Source organism: Thalassophryne amazonica, chromosome 8, assembly GCF_902500255.1.
Source record: "Thalassophryne amazonica chromosome 8, fThaAma1.1, whole genome shotgun sequence".
Classification (NCBI taxonomy): Eukaryota; Metazoa; Chordata; class Actinopteri; order Batrachoidiformes; family Batrachoididae; genus Thalassophryne; species Thalassophryne amazonica.
Genome location: NC_047110.1, coordinates 62,091,184 through 62,117,629, shown reverse-complemented (window position 1 = coordinate 62,117,629; position 26,446 = coordinate 62,091,184). Strand labels below are relative to the sequence as shown.

Below are 26,446 nucleotides of genomic sequence, written 5' to 3'. Positions count from 1 at the left end.
TTTCATTCCTTGTCTGGAGCGCTGAGCATCATTTTGGAGCATCAAGAGGAAAGAGAATTCTTCATCCATATCTCTTAAGTGGAGTCCATTATTGCACTCACAAGCATACTCATGTTACACGCATGCGAGCACGTCACCCATTAAATGATTACAGGGGTAAATGTGACAAATCTGTTTCACAGATAGTTTACACCATGTCAGGACAATTGCACACCAAGTTATAATAAGATGAAAGCATACCTGGAAGGTATTTTCTGAGACTGCACCAAGAGAACGCAGCTGGGTTACTCTTTGTGTGGGTCCCTCTTGCATGTCAGGATATTGCTGCCACTCAGTTTTCTCCCCCACAATCTTTTTTTGGGAACATCCAACTATTGATGAAGTGGTTTCCTCAAAGATAACCACAAATGAACCAAACCCACACGTCTCATGGGCTGTACAGCACAGTAGCCTACACAGGCCCTGGAGGTTTGTTGCCTAAAGAGTCTACAACTTCCTTTGGATGGGATGCCAGTGAATGCCTTCGAAGTTTACTTCCTCAGCCAAGAATGGTGCTCATTTACAGCTATTGGTTGGTAGGTCAACGCTGATTCCACTTAGCCAACTGCACTGCTGTCAGTATATGGGCTGTTTCACAGTCAGGGTTCACAAGTATGTGTCACTGGCACAAAAAAAAACAAAAAAAAAACATAGTGATTACTTTGGTCAAGTTATTCATCCATATCTAACTGCTGACTGGGGTACTTAAATGCCCAAAGTTTCAGGCCTGTCAGGTGTTTGCATATATGAGCTCACAGGTATGATCTGCTATACATTCTGGAGGACTTTTTTTTTTTTACTAAGATAATTTTTGTGTAATATACAGACTAAGATTAGTGAATTCTACCCATATATACTATCTACTAAAAACAGTTGATGGTAAGTATGTACTCAGAGTATACAACTGCTATTGTTTCTTCATTCTCAAATAGTGATGGACTATAAGAATTTCCGGAGAGGACAGGTTTTGACAGACGAGCGTTACACCCCAATATTAAAGATACTTGAGCAAATTAGGTACACATCCTTTTGTGGCATCACAAATAGTGATTGCCTCTTTCAAAAAAAAAAAAATGATTTACATAACACTCATGCTTAAGTTTGAAATGCACTCCATTTATAGAGAGGACATTTTTGACAGACAAGACATCTTATTTTTTTAATGCCTGTTTCAAGTCGTTTCCCCACTGGGCAATGATCCTGGGAATTAGATTGTTATATACTAGGCCTTGATAGGGAAATTAGTCCATTCAGTGGTTACCTACTAAATAAATAATAGTTCTGGCAGCCCATCAAAAATAGACATCATGGAAATGACAGATATTTTTGGTAAAAAACTTGTAGAATTAGAGTTCTACTGGTAAGCAAATGGGGATATCAAACCAATTGCCCATTGCTGCTGATAGACCAGTAGTAGTTGTCCATGTATGGCAAACTAAACTTTGTTGGTCATTTCCACTTTGTCATTAAATCAAACATTATCTTTAAAATCCACTTATGTACTCTGATTGTAAAACAGCTCATATATACAATTACATGTTGGGTTTGTTGCATAGGAAAAAGAAGTGATATAACATTTGGGGGACAATCTGATTCAAAAACAAATTTTCAAACATTTTCCATCCTGCTTCACTTTTAATTCAAGAGGTATCTTGTGTAAATGCACGTGTTTGTATGTAATTAATAAAGCTTTTAACAATAAAAGCTGTAACATAATCAGCCAGTACAGTTATACAGTATACAGTTACTGAAAAGCATGATCAACTACTGTATGCAAATCAGCACGTCCAAATCATGGTTCATGGTACTGTACTGGAAATCTATTGATTGCACCCTTTATGTACTGTAATTCTTTTTGCAAAAATCCTTTTTACCAAAAAAACAAACAAACAAAAAAAACAGAAGAGATAATGTGCCACTTAGGTCAAGGCAGGCACACCTTTGGGATTATTTGAATTTTATTGGGATGGCAGAAAAACTATTCCTAAAACGAACAATAAAATGATAACACATCAATACACGGGCAACAGTATATTGCGGTGGGGATGGAAACTGTCTTCTTTAACATTTTACAGAGGAACAGTTTTTTTTCTTTTCTTTTTTTTTACTTCACGGTAAAGACCGTTTCATAATTTAGTTCATCTGAATCTCATTGAAAATTGACGTCTGTAACATAGACTTTTAGGAAGGTGATAGAAAATTATGTGGAATAAAATCCAGTGGATTGTCTTGACAAAAAGAACCTTTGTTAGCTAATTCATAACTACCATTTCCAAAAGAAGTAAACTGAATTTTTGAGCAGTATCAAATGGAGTGTTGAAATAATTCTGGATTTGGAGGGGCCATGCAACATTCTCTGGCCTCTAGAATTGGCTGTGTCTGACAGATTGTCTCCAGACATGCAATAACAACAAAGATGCACACTCTTGGTGAGACCTTGTACTCTCAGGAAGCGGTCGAATGAAGTCTATGTGACATCCCGTCACTGATCTATTAATAGAAATGTGAGGAAAAGTTGATCATGACACAGAGGCACGTCATTAGGGCTCAGAGAGTTCAAACTGTGTAAAAAGAAAGCTCATGATGTTTATTCAAGCATATTTTATTGTTCAGCGAGCAAATAGCAAAATGGAATTCTCTTGATCCAGTAAAATAATTAAAGGGCTCATGTTGTCCTATTGATGACTGACACACCTTGTTTAAGACCTCAGTGACATTTGTAACAGAACTCACCCCCCCCCCCCCCCCCACATGCTCTAATTTTTACATCAAATTAATAAAATCCTACCCACTGAAACCCACACACACTCTTTCTCAAAAGCACAACATCACAAAAAGCCCGATTTGCAAAGTGCAAATTGTGACATCACACACACCAACACCTAAAGTGGGGTGATAAAAAGATTTGAAATTACACTTTGTAGTGAAGCAATCAATCACAATTAAGCTCAATTAAGTTCTAACTAGCATGTTGCCCGTGGGGATCCACGGTCTTTAGATTGGGTAGTGTTTATAAAATAGGTAGCTGATATTTTTCAACGGTGGTAATAATTAGACCTCAACAGTTTTTAGAAGAAGAGCTCAACCTTTTTATTTCTTGTTAATTATGTAATTTTTTTTAATGTTAATTTACTGTCTTAATGTATTTATAAATTGTTTAGGTCCTTGTTGTCATATGCACACTATTATTATTTTTTTATTATTATGATCAGTATTGTTGTTTTTATTGTCATTATTAGTTTATTAATACTTCTTCTTTCGGCCGCTTCCCTAGGTGACACCCAGGAGATTAATCGTTTCTATCTCACCCTGTCCTCTGTAACTTCCTCTGTCACACCATCCACCTGCATGTCTTCCCTCACCACATCCATAAACCTACTCTTTTGCCTTCCTCTTCTCCGCCTGCCTGGTGGCTCCATCCTCAGCATCCCTCTCCCTCTGTAATCTGGGTCCCTCCAATACATGTTCAAACCATCTCAATCTCGCCTCTCTGACTTGATTTTTAAATGGACCACAATGAAAATAAGTGTTTTCACCTTATTATGCCATTCATGTATTTTTGATGCATTTACAAATTATGTTATGTACTTACATTGAACTTATAAATAAAATCACGCATGCACACTTTTAATATTTAGATGAATTACCGCCCCCTGCTGAATTGACGTGCGAGTCCAGAATGTAAATATCAATATCCATTGTTCAGTGTTGTTAGCTAATCAATCAATCAACTTTTTTCTTATATAGCGCCAAATCACAACAAACAGTTGCCCCAAGGCGCTCCATATTGCAAGGCAAGGCCATACAATAATTATGAAAAAAAACCCAACGGTCAAAACGACCCCCTATGAGCAAGCACTTGGCAACAGTGGGAAGGAAAAACTCCCTTTTAACAGGAAGAAACCTCCAGCAGAACCAGGCTCAGGGAGGGGCAGTCTTCTGCTGAGACTGGTTGGGGCTGAGGGAAAAAACCAGGAAAAAGACATGCCGTGAAGCGGGGCAGAGATCGATCACTAATGATTAAATGCAGAGTGATGCATACGGAGCAAAAAGAGAAAGAAACAGTGCATCATGGGAACCCCCCACAATCTACGTCTAAAGCAGCATAACCAAGGGATGGTCCAGGGTCACCCGATCCAGCCCTAACTATAAGCCTTAGCGAAAAGGAAAGTTTTAAGCCTAATCTTAAAAGTAGAGAGGGTATCTGTCTCCCTGATCTGAATTGGGAGCTGGTTCCACAGGAGAGGAGCCTGAAAGCTGAAGGCTCTGCCTCCCATTCTACTCTTACAAACCCTAGGAACTACAAGTAAGCCCGCAGTCTGAGAGCGAAGCGCTCTAATGGGGTAATATGGTACTACGAGGTCCCTAAGATAAGATGGGACCTGATTATTCAAAACCTTATAAGTAAGAAGAAGAATTTTAAATTCTATTCTAGAATTAACAGGAAGCCAATGAAGAGAGGCCAACACGGGTGAGATATGCTCTCTCCTGCTAGTCCCCGTCAGTACTCTAGCTGCAGCATTCTGAACCAACTGAAGGCTTTTAGGGAACTTTTAGGACAACCTGATAATAATGAATTACAATAGTCCAGCCTAGAGGAAATAAATGCATGCATTAGTTTTTCAGCATCACTCTGAGACAAGACCTTCTGATTTTAGAGATATTGCGTAAATGCAAAAAGGCAGTCCTACATAATTGTTTAATATGCGCTTTGAATGACATATCCTGATCAAAAATGACTCCAAGATTTCTCACAGTATTACTAGAAATCAGGGAAATGCCATCCAGAGTAAGGATCTGGTTAGACACCATGCTTCTAAGATTTGTGGGGCCAAGTACAATAACTTCAGTTTTATCTGAGTTTAAAAGCAGGAAATTAGAGGTCATCCATGTCTTTATGTCTGTAAGACAATCCTGCAGTTTAGCTAATTGGTGTGTATCCTCTGGCTTCATGGATAGATAAAGCTGGGTATCATCTGCGTAACAATGAAAATTTAAGCAATACCGTCTAATAATACTGCCTAAGGGAAGCATGTATAAAGTGAATAAAATTGGTCCTAGCACAGAACCTTGTGGAACTCCATAATTAACTTTAGTCTGTGAAGAAGATTCCCCATTTACATGAACAAACTGTAATCTATTAGACAAATATGATTCAAACCACCGCAGCGCAGTGCCTTTAATACCTATGACATGCTCTAATCTCTGTAATAAAATTTTATGGTCAACAGTATCAAAAGCAGCACTGAGGTCCAACAGAACAAGCACAGAGATAAGTCCACTGTCCGAAGCCATAAGAAGATAATTTGTAACCTTCACTAATGCTGTTTCTGTACTATGATGAATTCTAAAACCTGACTGAAACTCTTCAAATAGACCATTCCTCTGCAGGTGATCAGTTAACTGTTTTACAACTACCCTCTCAAGAATCTTTGAGAGAAAAGGAAGGTTGGAAATTGGCCTATAATTAGCTAAGATAGCTGGGTCAAGTGATGGCTTTTTAAGTAATGGTTTAATTACTGCCACCTTAAAGGCCTGTGGTACATAACCAACTAACAAAGATAGATTGATCATATTTAAGATTGAAGCATTAAATAATGGTAGGACTTCCTTGAGCAGCCTGGCAGGAATGGGGTCCAATAAACATGCCAATGGTTTGGACGAAGCAACCAATGAAAATAACTCAGACAGAACAACCGGATCTTCTAAGTTAGTGAGACGCCATTTCCTCTCCAACTTACGGGTTATCTGCTTTAAGCTACGAGTTTGTGAGTTATACCATGGAGTCAGACACTTCTGATTTAAAGCTCTCTTTTTCAGAGGAGCTACAGCATCCAAAGTTGTCTTCAAAGAGGATGTAAAACTATTGACGAGATACTCTAACTCCCTTACAGAGTTTAGGTAGCTACTCTGCTCTGTGTTGGTATATGACATTAGAGAACATAACGAAGGAATCATATCCTTAAACCTAGTTACAGCGCTTTCTGAAAGACTTCTAGTGTAATGAAACTTATTCCCCACTGCAGGGTAGTCCATCAGGGTAAATGTAAATGTTATTAAAAAATGATCAGACAGAAGGGAGTTTTCAGGGAATACTGTTAAATCTTCTATTTCCATACCATAAATCAGAACAAGATCTAAGATATGATTAAAGTGGTGGGTGGACTCATTTACTTTTTGAGCAAAGCCGATAGAGTCTAATAATAGATTAAATGCAGTGTTGAGGCTGTCATTCTCAGCATCTGTGTGGATATTAAAATCGCTCACTATAATTATCTTATCTGAGCTAAGCACTAAGTCAGACAAAAGGTCTGAAAATTCACAGAGAAACTCACAGTAACGACCAGGTGGACGATAGATAATAACAAATAAAACTGGTTTTTGGGACTTCCAATTTGGATGGACAAGACTAAGAGTCAAGCTTTCAAATTAATTAAAGCTCTGTCTAGGTTTTTGATTAATTAATAAGCTGGAATGGAAGATTGCTGCTAATCCTCCGCCACGGCCCGTGCTACGAGCATTCTGACAGTTAGTGTGACTCGGGGGTGTTGACTCATTTAAACTAACATATTCATCCTGCTGTAACCAGGTTTCTGTTAGGCAGAATAAATCAATACGTTGATCAATTATTATATCATTTACCAACAGGGACTTAGAAGAGAGAGACCTAATGTTTAATAGACCACATTTAACTGTTTTAGTCTGTGGTGCAATTGAAGGTGCTATATTATTTTTTCTTTTTGAATTTTTATGCTTAAATAGATTTTTGCTGGTTATTGGTGGTCTGGGAGCAGGCACCGTCTCTACGGGGATGGGGTAATGAGGGGATGGCAGGGGGAGAGAAGCTGCAGAGAGGTGTATAAGACCACAGCTCTGCCTCCTGGTCCCAACGCTGGACAGTCACAGTTTGGAGGATCCAAGAAAATTGGCCAGATTTCTAGAAATGAGAACTGCTCCATCTAAAGTGGGATGGATGCCGTCTCTTCTAACAAGACCAATATCCATAGTTTCTCTAAAACATATTACTCTTGTCAACATTCCATTTTGGTGTCGTTCATCCATGACCAAAAATAAAAAAGCATACCAAATGGCAAATGTCAGCTCTCCCCAGTTTGTCCGTAATCTAAATCGCACATACGCACACTTTTATTTTTACAAACCCATAAACAGAGACTGTGGCAGAAGACATCAAATGCACTATCCTTGTCAATCATGGTAACAGCAATATGACAGTTAATTCACTCGTGGTAACGGCAACATGACACTTACCTGACTAAACCAATTGAACTACAAAAACACAATAAATCAAGAACACTAACATCACTGTTAAACTAACATGAACCACAATAACATCATTTAAAACCCTGACCTCTCGTGGTGCATTGCACCACAATGTTCTTTGTTCACTGTTTTTAGCTAATATCATTACTTTCTATTAGTCCTACCAACTTTCTGTTTTCACAGCGTACATTCTTGACCCAAAATACATAAGCATGCCAAAGGACAAAATGTCAGCTCTTCCCAGTTTTTCCGTGATTGAAGCCATACACACACATGCACACAGAGGCCACTTGGCTATTATAATATAAATACACCTTGCGGTATGTACATTTTATACATCAGAATATTTCTGTTTTTGTGTTTCTGACAGCCTCTTATTTTATGCTGTATGTGACTTGTCATTCTATGTTTTTTTTGTTTGTTTTTTTCCCTGAAAGAATTGTACACGATGTGATTCATTTCTGCTTGATGTTTCTTCCTCAACATCATTGGAGGGAGAGTTCCTTACCTCTGTTGTCTGTGTGCTTGCTCTAGGGGTTGGTAAGGTCAGATTTTACTCATGTGAATCGCCTTGAGGCAGCTTTGTTTTGATTTGGCACTACATAAATGAAATGAAATAAAAATAATTAATTCAGATTAATTAATTGCAGAGCTTGGAATTAATTAGATACATTTTTTAATCACCTGACACTACTAATTTCAAGTTTTGTTTGACTTTGTGTCCAATGAGCAGTTATGTAGTGAGACTCAGATGAGGTGTAATTCTTGCATGATCAGGGAACATTAGTTATGACTACAGCTTACATGTGATATCTTTCCCTGAGCATGATTCAGTGCACAGGTGCCTCACTACTTAAGACCCCAAGATCTGGAATCATCTGGTGAATTTTCTTAACCCTTATTGATAAGGTGAGCAGCGCAGAACTCCTGCTTCTTTCCGTTTAAAAAGAACCAGTGAAGATGGTTTGCGTTTCTGAGTGGGATGCTCCCTGGAGACCTTGCTTTGAGAGTTTTCCAGCAGGACAGAGACCCCATTTTATACTTAAACTATGCTGAAGGGATTATATGTCTTGTGTAATGCAGCAGATAACAGAATATTTACAGAGGAATCCTTCAGATCTGGAAACAAGCACCAAAGCTGGCACAAATACTCCTTAGACATTACTCTTTTGAAAAAACTGAGTAGCCACTTGAATTTTCAGTAGGCGGCCAGGTAGGGGTCAATTGAAGAATTACACAGGGGTCAAAATTTAAAAATGTTTCAGTCATATTGAAAGCTATACAACATTATTTGTCTGATCACAACGATACCAAAAGGTATAGTTTGGACTATCTATGACTAAATGTTATGGAGTTATGGGGTAAAAACAGCAAGAATGGTAACAAAGGTCAGCGTTAGTTTGTACAGGGGTCAGATGTTAAAGTTGCTCTAAATATTGTAAAATGTGATGCAAATTATTGGTTGAGTTAATAGGGTTTTAAAAAGGAATAGTTTGCACTATGTGGCATGCTTAGTTATCATGTTACAGGGTAACATATGTCACATGTCATAGAATCCAATGGACGTCGACATTGCTCTACCTTTACCTTGCAGACCAAGCATTCAACACAGTCAAAATTATTTCATTTATTAATCCTACTAGTTCAACCAATAATTCACACCACTTTTTACCAAAATTGGAGCAAGTTTAACTTCTAACCCCTGTACAAACTAAAATTGACCTTTGTCACCATTCTTGTTGTTTTTACCCCATAACTCCATAACATTCAGTCATAGATAGTCCAAACTATACCTTTTTGGTATCGTTGTGATCAGACAAATAATGTGGCATAGCTTTCAATATGATTGGAGCATTTTTAAATTTTGACCCCTGTGTAATTCTTTAATTGATCCCTACCTGGCTGCCTACTGAAAATTAAAGTGGATACTCAGTTTTTTTCAAAAGAGTAATGTTTGAGGAGTATGTGTTCCAATTTTGGCGCTTGTTTCCAGTAATGAACAATTGTTACAGTTATCTGCTCCATTATGTGTAGACTGGTATCACCCTAGGATACTCATGCAGGAACTGTCAAAGATCTGTACTACCTTATTTAGACTTCTGCCATCATCATGTTTTAGGCCACCTTGATACTTGCACAAATTCGATTTCCGCACTGCCGCACAGTTCGTTGTGCCAGTGCACCCCCGCCTTGTCCCGCTTGACACCAAGCTATATAAAATAAAGCCTGTGCCATATCACGTAGCCAATGATGCATTTGCTTTCAAAACTTGGCTGATGAAACCATTCTCTCATCACTCCCATAATCAGAGAAATTCTACAGTTACATGTTGTCTCATGCTCACCATGTGGTGGTGAACGCATTTGGAATCTTGTCTCAAAGGTAATTATTTATAATATATATATTGTAATGGACTGGTAAAACAGTTTCATTTTCATTCCTTCTTATGAGTTAGATAAAGTATCCATAAAATTATGTTATTATAGATGTAACATGTCTTCATAATCTAATTTCAGGTCAGATGCTCTGTGCGGAGTGACACGCAGTGTTTTCGAATAGGTTGCACAATGTTCATGACTAGTTCACATAAGTGGCACATAAGTGTCAGAAATTTTGAACATTTCAAAATTTCCTTTGCGCACAGTTTACAACTAGTTTACTCATTGACACGCAAGTTTGCATGCCAGTGTGTGGATCGAATTCATACAAGTGTCATGGTGCCTTAAGCATTTGTTTTATGGTTTCATTTTGCTGCCTGAATACATTTTACCAGCATTACAATCATGCAGTGCCTTTACATCTCCCACAAGAGGGCACACCATGCAGTTAAAGAAATTATAAACCTTGTTGTTTTTTTGTTGGCTTTTTTTTTTTCTTTTTGCAATCTCTTTGAGGAAACCTGGCTGACCTGCTGCAAAGTCAGCTGCCCTTTTACATTTTGCCACCATTTTCTCTTCACTTTGAAGAACATTGTGATGTTTTTTCAAGCAAGAGATAACCATGTTTACTGTAAACTGTGCTGAGTATCACCCTGTTGCAGCAGGAAGCAACATTTTGATGTATGGGAAGACACAATTCCCTGAAATGCAATGAAATCACAATTATGGAATGATGAGTGTCAATGTCAGTCCTTAAGCTTCTGTATCAGTGAGCTATCAGCCCGATGTTTGTCTTCTGCAGGTAAAAACTGGGACCTCAGTGCTGCTCTCAATGATTTTGAGGAGCTCAGGCAGGTCCACACTGCCAACCTGCCACAGGTCTTCAATGAGGGCCGCTACTACAAGCAGCCAGAGATACATGACACGCCCACACATGTCAGCAAGATCGACAGGCCATGTGCGCAGAAGCAGGAGGACAATACACAAGGTTACCAAAGCACATATGTCTTTTGTCGCGTCTGATTCCTTCCCATTATTCTAACATATTCTTCCTTCTTTCCAACCACAGAGAAGCGTCTGTCCCGAGGGATCTCCCACGCCAGCTCTGCTATCGTCTCTCTGGCGCGACTCCATGTTGCTAGTGAGTGTACCAGCGAGCAATTTCCTCTCGAGATGCCCATCTACACATTCCAGCTGCCGGACCTCAGTGTCTATAGTGAGGATTTCAGGAACTTCATAGAGAGAGATTTGATCGAGCAGTCTACCATGATGGCGCTGGAGCAAGCTGGTGAGTACGACAGGCTATAATTCAGCACAGGAATACAATAACTATCCTTGAAGGGAAGTATAAAGCAGATTTTAATGTGTTCTCTACTGAGATTATGCTGAAATTTTAATGGCCTACAATGCAGCATCAGAAGCAAACCCTAGACAAAGTCAGCAACGTGGTACAGAGAGTGATAAACCGGGGATGCTGTTGTTGGGCTGCTATTGTCTGCAAGCAAGAGAGCAACTAATTCAAAGCTGTCAGGATCCCTCAGGATTCTTCTCTCAGCTAAAGTTTGGAATAATAGAGAAACTAGATGGTGGAATCTCATATTTTGCACTTTTTTTCACACACAGACTGCAGAGTTCCCAAAGTGTATCTCATCTGAAGTCTGTTCAAGAGCAGGGCACCTTAAAGAAGACACATATCAGGGCTGTTAATTGTAGCAGCCTTCATGTAAAAATGGATAAGAACATGCTGTCTAAAGTTAAACATTACTCTCAGATCCATAAGTATTTGGACATTGATTGGATGTTGTTTGCTGACACGGTGGTTTCAGACATCTTCATTCAGCACTTAGCATATTTTGCATGTTTGCAGGTTGTTTGAATTGGTGGTCCACCATGTGCACCAGCTGTAAGAAGCTGCTTCCTCTCGCCACCACAGGGGATGGAAACTGCCTTCTGCATGCTGCCTCTTTGGGTGAGATACTCCTGTCAGTTCTACTTAAAGTGACCTTGTCATGCAGCATCTCAGCAATAACTGTGTCATGGAGCGGAAATGTAAAATATGGGTGTAATGTTTTCTGTTTTAACTGTTGAAAGGCATTGTTCCATTCATACCTGATATGAATCAAACAGCTTTAAACTGTGATCTAAGAATGGAAAAAAGACAAATCTGAGTCTGTCACAGTAGTTTAATTTAATGGAAGGGTTGAGCATATATGATGAAAACTAGGGAGGCGCACTAATAAGAGAAGGGATTTGTAGAAGAGGAAGTGGCAGGAGACAGGTGCTGGATTTGACAGGGAATGATAGCATGTCCATATGGACAGTGCATGTTTCCATCTGCTGGAGCAGCAAATAATGATGAGACTACTACATTTTTTTTTAAGTCCTGTCATGCACTAATAATGCTGTGTCTGTATGTGGTGATCAGGGATGTGGGGCTTCCACGACCGAGACCTGATGCTGAGGAAATCCCTGTACACCATGATGAAGAGCGGCGCTGAGAGAGATGCTCTGAAGAGGAGGTGGAGATGGCAGCAGACCCAACAGAACAAGGAGGTTGGGAGATGGTCTACACTAGCATATTGCACCTCTGAAATGCTTCACACAGTGTGTCACTTCTAACTTTTGCATGTCGAATGCAGATTTTTAGCTTCATGCATGACCACTAAACTAGGATTTTTGGTGCAAAGAAAGTCTTTCTTTGATATGTGTATTAGCAGCGGCTGCAAATATTGTTAAATCCTCAGGGGTGTCTCTCTCTTCTCCTGAAGCTAATGGATTAAAGTGGTTGACAACAAAAAAAACTGAGAAATTTGAAAAATTGTGTCACTGATGATGGGTTGAGCAAAAGAAGCTGTAGATATTCATATTTGGAAAAAAAAAAAGCATTCTGGTGATGCTGTAAGATATTAACCATGTACTCAAAATGTCACTAGGAGTACCACAACAATTATTTGATGAATGGGACTATAATCATCAAGTATTTTATCTACTTAAAACCAGAGCAGTACTAGGATAGGCCCAGTGCCCTGTAAGTCATGTTTGTGGCATTTTATAGTGAGTATTTCCCAACAAAATGGTCATATATGGATATCATTGGAAAGTTCTTGGAACCTTCTTCAAAGCAAAATGAACCCAGGCATGACATTTTAGGATGCTATGATCTTAGCATATATCCAAAAAAGAAAAAGTACACAATAGTTTCAAGCTTCCTCTCTTCCTGGCGACATCACTACTTAAATTTTAAAGACCATCTCTGGAATTAGGCAGTTAACTCACACAACATTTGATTGATGGGTTGGTGACTTTATCAGCTTTTGTTTAACATGGCAATAGACACATTTTCCAGTGCATCAAATAACCTAACAACCTGACGAGAGCGGGGTTTTTTAAAATGTTAGATGAGTTTAGATTGGATACAACTTTATTAATCCCTTGGGAAGATTCCTTCAGGGAAATTGAGGTTCCAGTAGCATTGTATAGCAGCACACAGGGTAAGAAGCACACAGCATCAAAAGTGAAAGTTAAAAAAAATTATTTATTTATTTTCATTTGTGGAAACCAGTATGAATTTACATTTACATTTGTTTCTTCCAAAATTCGTTTGTGCCACAAAAGGGACACTGTGTTCATTTTGGGTCAAAACAGAGACAACAATGGTGCCAAATGTGCTATTGTTTGGGGGGTCAATTTCTTCAGTGAATCATTCTGCAGTTAAAGTTTTCCTATTTAGCAACATCATCACATCCAAGGAGCTGATTTATGTTTCTGAAATGACCATTTTTAAAAATGTACAATTTTAAATTAAATTTTGTTTTTGCCTAAATATTTCAGTTTCTTTATCATCATTGATTAACCTGAGAGCATCCAAACTTGAATTAAAATTATTTTGCTGAAAGTCCAAAAAGGTTTTTTTTTTTTTTTGGGGGGGGGGGGGTTGCCAGCTGGTACCAGGAAATGATTCCATATCATATGTTCAAGAGACATTTAGGCAGAAATTGCTTAAAACCACCCATATAAAGAAAATGATTAATTAATACCTGGTCATTAATCAAGGAAAAATGGCAAAACTGGACCGGCTGTAGCTTCTGGCATACGGTCAGAGTGTTGCTGGGGCTATTTGTTGCTTACAGTCACACATTTCTTACTTATTTCTGTTTTCAAACAATGTAATGAACACAAAAATGCCCAATTATTTAAAAATGTAATGCAATGCTAAAATACCCTCGACCGTATGAGCATTGTGTTCTTTATAATTTGCCGTTGTTTAATTATTAAGATCCTATTGTCTTACGTACAATTTGTACATGTTCAATAAAAGCCCTCTATCAATCAAAAACAATATTAAAGTTATAAGAGGGGACGTTGTGCAAATCATGGAATATTTGTAGATCACCCTCTGTGCATTTGGAGATATTAATGAGACAAATTTAACTCCATAGGAAGTTAACTTTGAGTTAGCAGAAGTTAGCATGCTAATGTCTGAAAAATATCTTGTAAATGACTCCAGAGGAGTTATCAGGTTACAAAAAAACAGCATTTTCAGTTTTAGAAGTGTTTATTTCTTGCTAGGGGTGGTGGCCAAGTGGTTAATGCGCTTGGTTTCAGTTCAGAAGGTTCCGGGTTCAAATCCCACCCCTGCCACATTTCTCCATGTAATGTGGAGTTGCGTCAGGAAGGGCATCCGGCGTAAAACCTGTGCCAATTCAACATGCAGATCCACGTTGGATTTGCTGTGGCGACCCCGAGTGCAAATGAGGGAGCAGCCGAAGGGACTTACCTATGAGAAACATGTATGTAAATGCACAAAACGAAGCGATTTTGGAGAGACCAGCCACTGACGTCACGCTGCAGCTCTGCTCTGATTGGCTGTCATGCCGTCCACTCAAAAACAAAACTGAACAGATTGAAACAGAATGTGGCATTTTAACCTCTTAAAATAGGTCAAGGTTAGCCATCTTTGAACATGTCCAAGGTCTGTGTCCAAGAATGTTCCCTGTAAATTTGAAGATTTTTGGCAGTAATAGGACTGGACTTATGCTGAACACAGACAGACACAAAGCCTTTGCAATACCCGATGGCCATATTTGATGGCCTTGGGTAATAAAACAGCATACACTGTAGGTACTTGTGTAGAATTTTAAATGTACAGATATTTATGCAAAAACAGAAGTTGATTAATATTCGGCTTGTTGTAGATGGGGACTAGTGTGCATTTGTGTGTTATGTGTTTGTGCAGTCGGGCCTCGTGTACACTGAGGAGGAGTGGGAGAGAGAGTGGAATGAGCTCCTCAAGTTGGCCTCCAGTGAGCCGCGCACTAACCTCAGCAAAAATGGCAACACCAGCGGCGGGTAAGCCAGGAAAGTCACTCATTCATCCCAGAAAGATCACAAGTGCACAGAGTCTGGATTGAGTGTTCCCACAATACATGTATTACATTCCTTTTACTACAAAACAAGGTTTACTCAGTAATCATGAGAGAACAAGCAAGAAGAGGATCATGGATATGTTCTTCAATTCTCATGCTACAATTAAATCCCACATAAGGTGGACTTGTCTGGGAAATCTACTGATTTAAATTATCCGATTTAATGACATCCTTGAAGTGTGGGTGTGGTAGGGCGCCATCTACAGGTTGCCTGCAGTGTGACCTGCAGATGTGCATCTTACAGAACACTACTGCATAAATAAGTGTGAGTTTATCTCAGGCTGCAGAAGCAGATTGGAAACTAAATCTGGTTTCCTCCTCCTACGCATAGAAACCTTGTGGTTTTATTCTGTTTCCATTTTCACTGTAGTGAACTTACACACACTGGATCATGCACACGTCTGCATGAGTTGAGCCTGTGGTAGGAAAAAAAAAAAGGTGTTGTTTGACTGAATGCTGCATTCAGAAGTTCAGAGCTGAATGGAAAAATTTCAGTTTTTTTTTTTTTTTTGCTGTGGATGCAAACATCTGATAGATGTCACATTTATTGAAGCAAGTTTGGTGTCTGCTCACACAGTTTTGCTACAGCAAAATCAAGTCACCCCAGATGCACCCCCAACTTGTGACTGTGGTAAATACACTACATTTCTCTGAGAGATGAGATGCTGAAGCTTTCACAAGATGTTATTCCAGTGGTACCCAAGGAGCCTTCAAAAAGACACCCTGTTATTACCTTAGGCCACTGGTTAATGGCATAGTCTCACGATCACAGGTAGCACCAGGACCCTAAAGACTTGTACCTTAAGCCTTGGGCTTTTAGAGTTTTTATATATTTATTGTCCCTTGTCTTTCAGTCCGTATGTGCTACTGAATAGCAACTGAATTTCTCCATGAGGGGTTGAATAAAGGCCCTAACTAAGGCCCTTCTCCCCTGATCACTCAGTTTAGACGGGTGGCCAGCTCCACGAAGAGTCCTGATGGATCCGAACATCTTCCATTTAAGCCCAGGTTACACATAGACGGTTTTGTCTGTGGGTAGTATGTAGACCGAAGTTCACGGTAGTTCCGGCTGTTTTCGCGGTGGAAAGGGGCGGAGCATTTCGCCAGCGTTTTGAGCGCCGTACTAGCCGCAAATACGCGGATAAAACACCGCTAAATCCGCCGAATAAAGCGGAGTTTTGACGCCGTAGCATCCGGCACACGTCAGGCAACGGGGGTTAATACTCAGTTCTATCCTTTACAATCGCAGGTTAAGACGCGCGTGAGAACGGCGGTGTTCTGCTGCCGCCGATAATGCCCTGTGTACCGCTGGATTTATCCAGGCAAATCCTGCGTTACTCCAGGAACTTTTGCTTATAGCCACCACCTCCAGAGTATAATAGGCTGAAGCAGCTGTCAGTGCAGGGGGAGGGAGTGACAGGGAGCTCATCTCTGAGCCTTTTCTTTTCTCTCCTTTTCCCCTCCTCACCGTGTTGCTCGTTTCCACCATAGGGCTACCCCAGAACCAGACCTCTTGGTCAGTCCTTGCCGCTGCCAATTTTATTTTAGGAGGTATACTGGAGCTTCTCTGCAAAAACCAATATCTGGAGCTGGCCGCGAGTGAGAGACCTGCATGCAGCGCGCTAGCGTTTTTATACTGACCGCCGCCTATCGGCCGTTTGGAACACCGTTAACCGGGAGGTGGCGTTTAGAACAGCGTACTGTCTGCTAGCGCCGCCGTTTTGTCTGCCTCTGTTGCCGGTTAAAACGCCTTTGAGGACGCCGATGTGGGCTCTATCGCCGTTTTACATGCTGTTGGTTAGGGATACAATGCCGGCCGCCAATTACGGCAGTGTAAACTGCGGCACTACAGGAAGGGGCGGGATGACACGGCGATTAAAAAGTATCAAACGCCGTTGTTCTCGTTGTCTCCGTCATCAGGCCACTTCTCCGGGAGCGCTCCCGGAATTATTCGACATGTTGAATAATTTTTTTGACGATTCCCGGTGAAGCCGGAACTAAACCACGCCCCCGTGCGCCGGCGTTAACTACGGCGTTTGATCCCTAAAACGGCCCGGAGGGGGCAAAATCTCTGCCGGGACGCTTCCGGGAGAGTTTACCGTCTATGTATAAACGGGGCTTTATGGATGCTGGAGGCCACTGTGCTCATTGGGACCTTCAAAGCAGCAGAAATGTTTCTGTACCCTTCCCTAGATTTTTGCCTTGAGACGGTCCTGTCTCGGAGGTCTACAGACAATTCCTTTGACTTCATGCTTGGTTTGTGCTCTGACATGCACTGTCACCTTATATGTAGACAGGTGTGTGCCTTTCCAAATCATTTCCAATCAACTGAATTGACCCCAGGTGGACTCCAATTAAGCTGTAGAAACATCTCAAGGACGATCAGTGGAAACCGGATGCATCTGAGTTAAATTTTGAGCTTCATGGCAAAGGGTATGAATACTTATGTACATGTGAGTCCTTAATTACCTCCGCTAAGGAGATTGTTTTCGGTCGCGCTTGTTTGTCTGTTTGTCAGCAGGATAACTCCAAAAGGTTTGAACGGATTTTGATCAAATTTTGTGGAGTGGTTGGAAATGACAAGAGGAACAAGTGATTAAATTTTAGTGGTGATCTGGATCACGATCCGGATCCAGGAATTTTTTAAAACATTCTTCACCATTGCGAGATAGGGGGAATTTTGTCATTCTAGTTTCTAACTCCACAAAAACAAGGCAGAAAGGCTTGAAAAAAATTAGGGTGTAACATAGTCAAATGTTCTATCAAACAACAAAGTTTGGTGATGATCGGATCTGGATTCCGGATCTGGTGATCTAGAATATGCAAAAATATAGGGAAAATAGAAAATGTGTCAGTGTGAGGTGACAAATGAAGCTAGAGATGCACAACTAACACCAAATTGTAGCTGAATCTATACTGATTCAGTAAGATGTCATCAGATTTGATGTAGCTTCAAATGTTATGGAGCTAGATCCAGAAGAAAACCGCCATTACCGAAAAATCGTTTTTATACAATAACGTTTGAACTAATAAAGACATAAAAGTGATTCCAAGTTCTAGTGGTATGTTTTCATGGTCAAGGATGTCAAATATAAAGGAAAGAAAAGTGTATATCATAGTTTTGGTTGTAACAATGAATTGTTGAATAGATCACTGTGCCAAGGAGGGAATCTCTTTAGGGTCAGTGACCCTATGGCCTTGTTTAGAGAAGTGTTTCATAAATGTTAAAAAATTCATATATTTGCAGTTTAGTTGAATAATAAATTGAATTTTGTCTCATTTGTTTTTGTCTAAAAGCACATGAATATCAATATCAGTGCTCAAATGACAGTAGCTTCTGGGAAAGGTGCAAGTTGTAATAAACGGTGATGCCAAGCGCTAAGGATACATGCTATCCAGTCACAGCAGATGAAACTTTTTTTTTACTACTGAGCAAACATCATTTAGACTTTTTTAGGTTCAATGATTCCACGGCGTGTAGATGTTATGGCGTCATTGACCCCATGGCCTTGGTGGAGGTTTGCACTCTCTGAGTGTTTCTAGTTGTTTTTATTTTTATTTAATTTGCAAAAATAAAATAAAAAACTTTTTCCACATTGTCATTATTGTGTGTAGATTTTGAGGCCAAAAAAAAAAATTTTTCATCCATTTTTGAATCAGGCTGAAACATGAAAAAATGTGGGAAAAGTGGAGCACTGTGAACACTTTGCAGATGCACCGTATGTTTTCTTGAGAAATTGCTGTTTTTCACTGTTTCATCTGAGTAAACCCATGCAGCACAGAGGTCTTTGTCGCTAAATATGTCACCATTGAATGTGTACTTTACTCATTTAGTGCAGTGGTTTTAGCCTGTCATTTAGTTTGACTGTACCACAGTAATCAGGTTAGGGATGTTTGATGGTTGTAGTGTGAGATGAGCCCCTAAATAGGATGAGTGGGAATCACATATTGAGAGGCTCTTTATTAGAGTGAATTTGGCAGCGTGGCTGTTTGTGCAGCTAACTTATCTTAATTGTTTCACTTAATGTTTTTGCTTCTTTGTCAATGGGGATCCATGCTCTTTTGCCTTCCCTCGTGATGAGCAACATGTATGGTACTCCAGTTTACAAAAATGAGGATTCAGAAACGTGTTCGCCTTCACATGCAACATACTATAGCTTTAAAGATACACCTATGGTTACTATGAAACACTTATGAAGTCACTATTTTCTTTGTCACATGACTTTCTGACCTTGAATGACCTTGAAAGGTCAAACCCAAAGTCATAATGGTTCAACTGCAATGGTTTAGCGGCCATAGGGGATCATGGTGAAAGGGTTGTGTTAGTCAAGAATAAAGCAGTTTAGTTTTGGACAGAAACGATTAATGTCGAGGCCAAATAGGACCTTATGTTATGTTCATACTGAATCACTGGAAATTAATTTTCCTGAATCTGTGTCAAACATGTAAGATGTGGGTGTTGCACTCTGTGAGTGTCCTGTCTTGTCTTGTTTTGTTTCTGTAGGGTGGATAACTCTGAGGATCCGGTCTACGAAAGTCTGGAAGAGTTTCATGTGTTTGTGCTTGCCCATGTGTTGCGAAGGCCGATTGTCGTGGTGGCTGATACAATGCTCAGAGACTCAGGAGGAGAAGGTGCTCTCACTGATCTACATCCACAAAAACCACACAAGCATTTTCTCACATAGAAACTCAGATTTATAACCCAGATTTGCTGCATATGTGTGATGTGTTGGCACCTGCTCCAGAGGGTGTGTTTTTTGGGGGGGAGGGAGGTGGATGGGGAGGGGAGGTTTGGTGGGGGGCGTGGCTGGGAGCATAATTATTTACTGTAGTGGGGGTGTGACATCATTTGTAGTAAATATGGAAGTATTGCATTTTAGCGTTAATTTTAAGTGGGTACCTCAGTACATACATGTTGTTAATTCACACATATAGTGTACAACAGGTAGAACTAACATTAACAATTATTGTTTAAAAATTGTAACAGCTGCCCGTTTGGTAAACATACGAACAGAGCAATAGAAAAACTACACAGCTAGCAACAAATGACCATGTCAGGACAGATGCTGTCCTCTTTTACTCTGTCATCTGCAGGTTTCTTAATTTTGCTTGGTTTTTGTTCTTGGGTAGACTTGTTTGAAAGTCAATAGTCATTTTAAATCATTCTAGCATAAAAGCAATCAGAATAATGACAAAAATGAATACAGTGGGTAAGTGAATACTTTGGCAACCTGCTGTACATTTTGCATTCTGAGCTCTGCATTGAGCCCTGTCATATGCATAGACAATACTTGGGGAAACCTATAAAACTGTAGCACCAACTCAGACAGCCATAGAGTTGTGGTGGTGAGAAACTAAGGCAGAAAACATAAGCTATTGAATAACAAATATCAGTTTTCTGGTGGTCCTACTGAAATTTAAAGATTGTGTGTCTTCATTTCTTCCAGCGTTTGCTCCGATCCCATTTGGGGGACTCTACCTGCCATTGGAGGTTCCTCCGAGCCGCTGTCATTGTTCACCTCTGGTCTTGGCTTACGATCAGGCTCACTTCTCTGCACTGGTGTCCATGGAGCAGAGAGACCAGCAGCGTGAACAAGGTAAATAACTGTCCGTGAACACAAAATCTATTGAGAGAAAAAGCTGGTAACATCTCATTTGCAAACCTTTTTTCTTGCCCTACTGCAAAACATCAAAAATCTCCTATAATGCAAAATTGTTTACAACTTGGTGGTTAGATTGCATGAGAGCTTGGTGAATAATGTATGAGGCGGAGGCCTAATCACTTGTGATCCATTATTAAAACAGTTCAGCTAACAGCAGGAATCAAGGACCATCCAGCACAGACAGATAAATCTCTCCACCTAGTCCTGGGTCTTCCTTGGGGTCTCCTCCCAGATGTTCGTGCCTGGAGCACCTCCCAAGGGAGGCGCCCAGGGGGCATCATTACCAGATGTCCGAACCACCTCAGCTGGCTCCTCTCAATGCGAAGGAGCAGCGGCTGTACTCCGAGCTCCTCACGGATGACCGAGCTTCTTACCCTGTCTCTAAGGGAGACACCAGCCACCCTGCTAAGCCCATTTCGGCCGCTTGTACCCACAGTCTAGTTTTTTCAGTCATGACCCAACCCTCGTGGCCATAGGTGAGAGGAGGAACAAAGATTGACCAGTAGATTGAAACTTCGCCTTTTGGCTCAGCTCCTGTTTCGTCGCAACAGTACGGTAGAGCGAATGCAACACCGCCCCTGGTGCGCCGATTCTCTCTGGCCAATCTCATGCCCTATTGTCCCCTCACTTGTGAACAAGACCTCAAGGTACTTGAACTCCTTCACTTGGGGCACGACCACATTCCGTACCCGGAGTAGGGAATCCATCCTGCTGAGAACCATGGCCTCAGATTTATAGGTGCTGATCCTCATTCCATCCACTTCACACTCAGCTGCGAACCGATCCAGTGAGTGTTGGAGGTCACAGGCTGATGAAGCCAACAGGACCACATCATCTGCAAAAAGCAGCGATGAGACCCTGAGCCCACCAAACTGGAAACCCTCCTCCCTTGACTACGCCTTGATATGCTGTCCATGAATATCACAAACAGGATTGGTAAGAAGGCGCAGCCCTGGCGGAGGCCAACCCCCACTGAAAACAAGTCCGATTTACTGTCAAGAACCTGAACACAGCTCTCGCTTTGTGATTACAGAGATTGGATGGCCCTGAGAAGGGACCCCCTCACTTCATACTCCTGCAGCACCTCCCACAATATCTCCTGGAGTACCCAAACATACACCTTCTCCAAGTCCACAAAACGCATGTAGACTGGATGGGCACACTCCTGGACACTCTCCAGGATCCTTCTGAGAGTGAAGAGCTGGTCAGTTGTTCCACAGCCAGGACGGAACCCACATTGCTCCTCTTCAATCCGAGGTTCCGCTGTCGGCTGAATCCTCCTTTCCAGCACCCTGGAGTATACTTTACCAGGGAAGCTGAGTAGTGTGATGCCCCTGTACTTGGCATACACTCTCTGGTCCCCCTTTTTACATATGGGGACCACCACCCCAGTTTGCCACTCCTTAGGCACTGTCCCAGACCTCCACGCAATGCTGAAGAAATGTCTCATCCAAGACTGTGCCTCCGCACCCAAAGCCTTCAGCATTTCTGGACGGATCTCATCAACCCCCGGGCTTTGCCACTGCGGAGTTGTTTGACTACCTCAGTTACTTGCACCAGGTTAATTGCTCATGATTCCCCCATCAGCTTCCAGCTCTGCCCCTACTATAGAGGACGGGCCAGTCTGATGCAGGAGTTCCTCAAAGTGTTCCTTCCAGCGTCTGATTACTTTCTCAGTTGAGGTCAACAGAGTCTCATCCTGAGTGTATATAGCTTGGATGGTTCACCGTTTTCCTCTCCTGAGGTGCCTTACAGTCCACCAGAAGCACCTTAGTGCCGACCAAAAGTCCTTCTCCATGGTTACTCCAAACTCCTCCCACAGCCACTGCTTTGCCTCCCTCACAGCAGAGGCTGCCGCCCTGCTGGCCTGTTGGTACCTTGCAGCTGCCTCAGGAGTCCTCCAAGATAACCTATCCAGGAAGGACTCCTTCAGTTTGGCGACTTTCACTGCCACCCATGGGACAGCGCACCCGATTCCAGCGGTTCCCCCTGTGGGTGGTGATCCCACAGGGTTGAGATGCCCAACCGGGCTCTGTGGCTGTCCTGGCCACCAGGTACTTGCTGATGGGCCCTCCGTGCAGGTCAGGCTCCAGACGGTGGTCATGGGCTTCCTCCGGTCTGGGTCACGTTTCCCCTACCTCATTTTTTTCATCAGAGTATTGTGAACCAATCTTAAGTCATCATTCTTACTGGACACTGTAGACACCTTTTAAAAATATGCTTAAAACCCACGTGGCCAGTCTTTTTTTTTTTTACTTCATTCTGTTTATACTCCCTTCAAACAATGTTTGAGGGGCCATATGGGAATCATACCATCTCTTCATTCGTAAGTCGAGTAAGGGCAACTCCTCCTAAACCAGTTGGTAGGTTTCAGTGAAGCTTCACACAATGACAACACACCATATGAAGGTGTAGCATAAGAGGAAAGAAAATGTACATCTTACATCAGCCCTGTGGGTCATTGGTGCTGGTGCTTATCCCTTGATTACATAGCCTGGAGTGGATGAGAGTCTCCAACTTCCCTTGGGTGGGACACCAGTCCATCATAGGTTAATCCTCCAGTCAAGGCTGGGAACCATTTACAGCTGAGTGGACTGGGACAATGCAAATGAAATGTTTTTTCTAAGAACACAGACAGCTAGCGTGATGAGGAATTGAACCCAGGTCTACATATTATTCACCCAACTCCTACTTGCTCATATTCAGATGCGCATGAAGGAAACTAATTCTGGTTTGACTTCTAAAGGGAAATAATTGGACATTTTATTGTTATTGTTGGGTTCTTCAGTACAGTGGTTGGCCTGTTTTTAAATTCACATATTTCATCAACCCGTGACCCTTAAATGGGTATAGCAAATCGTTACCTTCCTAAAATAATGGTGTAAGTCATTTTTCCAAAAGTGATTTTGCCTCTGGTGAAATCGCTTAAATGTTCAGTTGAGAAAATTATGCAATCTCAAGTGTGTGACTTAGGCCATATGATTTTGCCTAAGTGAAAAGAGTATGTGACTTAGGCAATTTTAGAAGCTTTTCAAAATGGCGACTGTTTTGGGAAAATGAAACTCTACTCAGCCACTGAAGTTCTTGTGTTTTCCTTTGCATTTTCTCAAAAACATGAAAACATGACTTAGGCCGTTATTTTAGGGAGGTGATGACATAAATGAATATTTCATCTCAAAAGATTTGTCAGTGGGTATAATTCTTCAAAGCAGTTAATATGGTTTTTATATTGTAAAGCACTTTCTGACAGCTGGTTTTGACATGTGCTGTAGAAATACATTTTACTCACACGTCAGTGTTCAGCCACACACGGGGTTAAACCTTGCTGACTACTGTAGTAGCTGTTTATGTCTTTGCCTGTTATGTGCTACAATCTGTTTTGCGTGATATATTGATTGTACGTTGTAGTCTTCATCATGTTGTCTGCTCTGTTTGATATGAGAATTACAAAAGACAGTTAATGGAAAAAAATGGTTGTTAGAAGAAGAGCCCAGAATATTTTGGTGGTGATCCAGCTGCAACTCAAGACATCACTTATCGGCTTCTTCAACAATGCCAGACATGCTCTGTTGACCCCCAAAACGTGACTCTGCTGCAAATCGCGATTTAGTGTGAATACTGAACAAATAGCACAAGAAATGTGTGAACGCACACCTCACAAAACATGGTCTTGCGTTTTGCATTCCTCTAGGAACACAGCAGAAAATCCACACTTTGTATCCGATCACAATTTTCACCCCCCTTCAGACTCTCAGCTTGGCCCCCCACAGCCCTGCCCACCACCAGGGTCAGATGCTCATAATAATGATAATAGTAAGTCCCTTCGGCTGCTCCCTTGTTTGCACTCGGGGTCGCCACAGCAAATCCAAGGTGGATCTGCATGTTGAATTGGCACAGGTTTTATGCCGGATGCCCTTCCTGACGCAACTCCACATTACATGGAGAAATGTGGCAGGGGTGGGATTTGAACCCGGAACCTTCTGAACTGAAACCAAGCACATTAACCACTTGGCCACCACCGCTGATTAAGAGGGACAGCCGGGGGCGTTCGTATTTTGCCGCTAGAGGTGAAATTCTTGGACCGGCGCAAGACTGACGAAAGCGAAAGCATTTGCCAAGAATGTTTTCATTAATCAAGAACGAAAGTCGGAGGTTCGAAGACGATGCCAACTAGCCATCCGGTGGCGTTATTCCCATGACCCGCCGGGCAGCATCCGGGAAACCAAACTCTTTGGGTTCCAGGGGGAGTATGGTTGCAAAGCTGAAACTTAAAGGAATTGATGGAAGGACACCACCAAGAGTGGAGCCTGCGGCTTAATTTGACTCAACACCCCTAATAATGATAATAATAACATAAATAACATTTATATAGGTATACAAGTCATGTTGTGAGTGTTTTTTTTTTTCCTCTAACATATATTAGCTGTACATGTAACAATCCATAGGCCTTTTGACTATACATAATGATAATGGTTAATTAAAAACCAAATGGACAGTTATATTAATTAAATACACAATCATATCAATGGTTTGAGGCATTATATTTATTAATTATATTGAGTGTGTCACTCACTAAGTTGTGCTATTTATGAGTAAAATGTTTTGTCATGTAATAATGGACATTTGCTGATAATGTTCAGTCAATCAGACTACAAGAATATATAATTAATGCACGATAATGGATTTCTGTTAAAACCTATTTACGATCAATTCCTTTAAAGCTCAAGCTGGATTTTTACTGTTAAATTTAAATATTTAGAAATATTCATTGTATGAACGTTTTAGTTGCTTCAAAACATTGCTGATTAGTTTTTAAAGAATATAAAATTCACATTAAACAAATATAATGCACATTTGAACATAAAAAACAATAATATTTCATATAAAAAGTGATTATTTTGTGCAGCTATTGCTTGGAATGATGTATCAGGCAGTGAATATAAGCCCGCCAGTACGTTGCAAAATATGGATACGACCGCCATATAAATAGTATGGTTGAGAGAAAATTATTGTATTTTGAAATGGATACCTTTTTTTTTGTTCACAAAAACATTTAAAAATATACATACAACAATAACTGTAAACAGCAGTGTACAGGTAATATGAATGTAGGGCAAAGTGTAAGTGTGCACGAATAGCTCATGAAGATCAAGATTGCATTGATGCAGATCTTTTGGTAGTGGACCCCCCCTCCCAAAAAATATATATATATATTTGCAGAGATAAGGTTTGGGATCAAGATTTCCTGAAGTAATTGACCCTTAACCTACTTGAACCAAAAGAAAATGTATATCATGAATGACATTCATGTTTTGCAACTTGCATTTTGCAAGACATGCGTTCATGTTTTGTGGGATATTTCATTCATGGTTTGCAGCTAAATTATTAATGGTTTGCGGATATTCATGGTTGCATAAATTTTCCTTAACTGTTTACAGATAATTCACGGTTTGCAGCATGTTCATGTTTTGGGGTCAACAGTCTCACAAAGAAACACTGAGGGCCGACATCTCACAGCAGCCTTTGACTTTATCGATTATGTTTTTGACTTTTTGTGGTTACAGTGTTCATTGTGCTCATTTGTGAGGTCAGAGCAGTCCTCAAGGAGCTTCCTTTGATAAATAGACTCCATCTCCTTGACAACCAGTATTAGCAGTCA

At 40.8% G+C, this 26,446-nt stretch overlaps 1 protein-coding gene across 2 annotated transcripts in view; it reads left to right on the top strand.

The window, feature by feature from the left end:
* The window catches only part of otud7a (OTU deubiquitinase 7A), a 91,877-nt gene that overhangs the window by 52,565 nt on the left and 12,866 nt on the right, over positions 1-26,446 (top strand). For both annotated transcript variants that reach the window (XM_034176467.1, XM_034176468.1), the window contains 7 exons: positions 10,501-10,686; positions 10,768-10,986; positions 11,566-11,667; positions 12,124-12,251; positions 14,935-15,047; positions 19,629-19,756; positions 20,572-20,721. In XM_034176467.1, the coding sequence (XP_034032358.1) occupies positions 10,501-10,686; positions 10,768-10,986; positions 11,566-11,667; positions 12,124-12,251; positions 14,935-15,047; positions 19,629-19,756; positions 20,572-20,721 (1,026 nt within the window). The remainder of the gene's footprint in view (positions 1-10,500; positions 10,687-10,767; positions 10,987-11,565; positions 11,668-12,123; positions 12,252-14,934; positions 15,048-19,628; positions 19,757-20,571; positions 20,722-26,446) is intronic.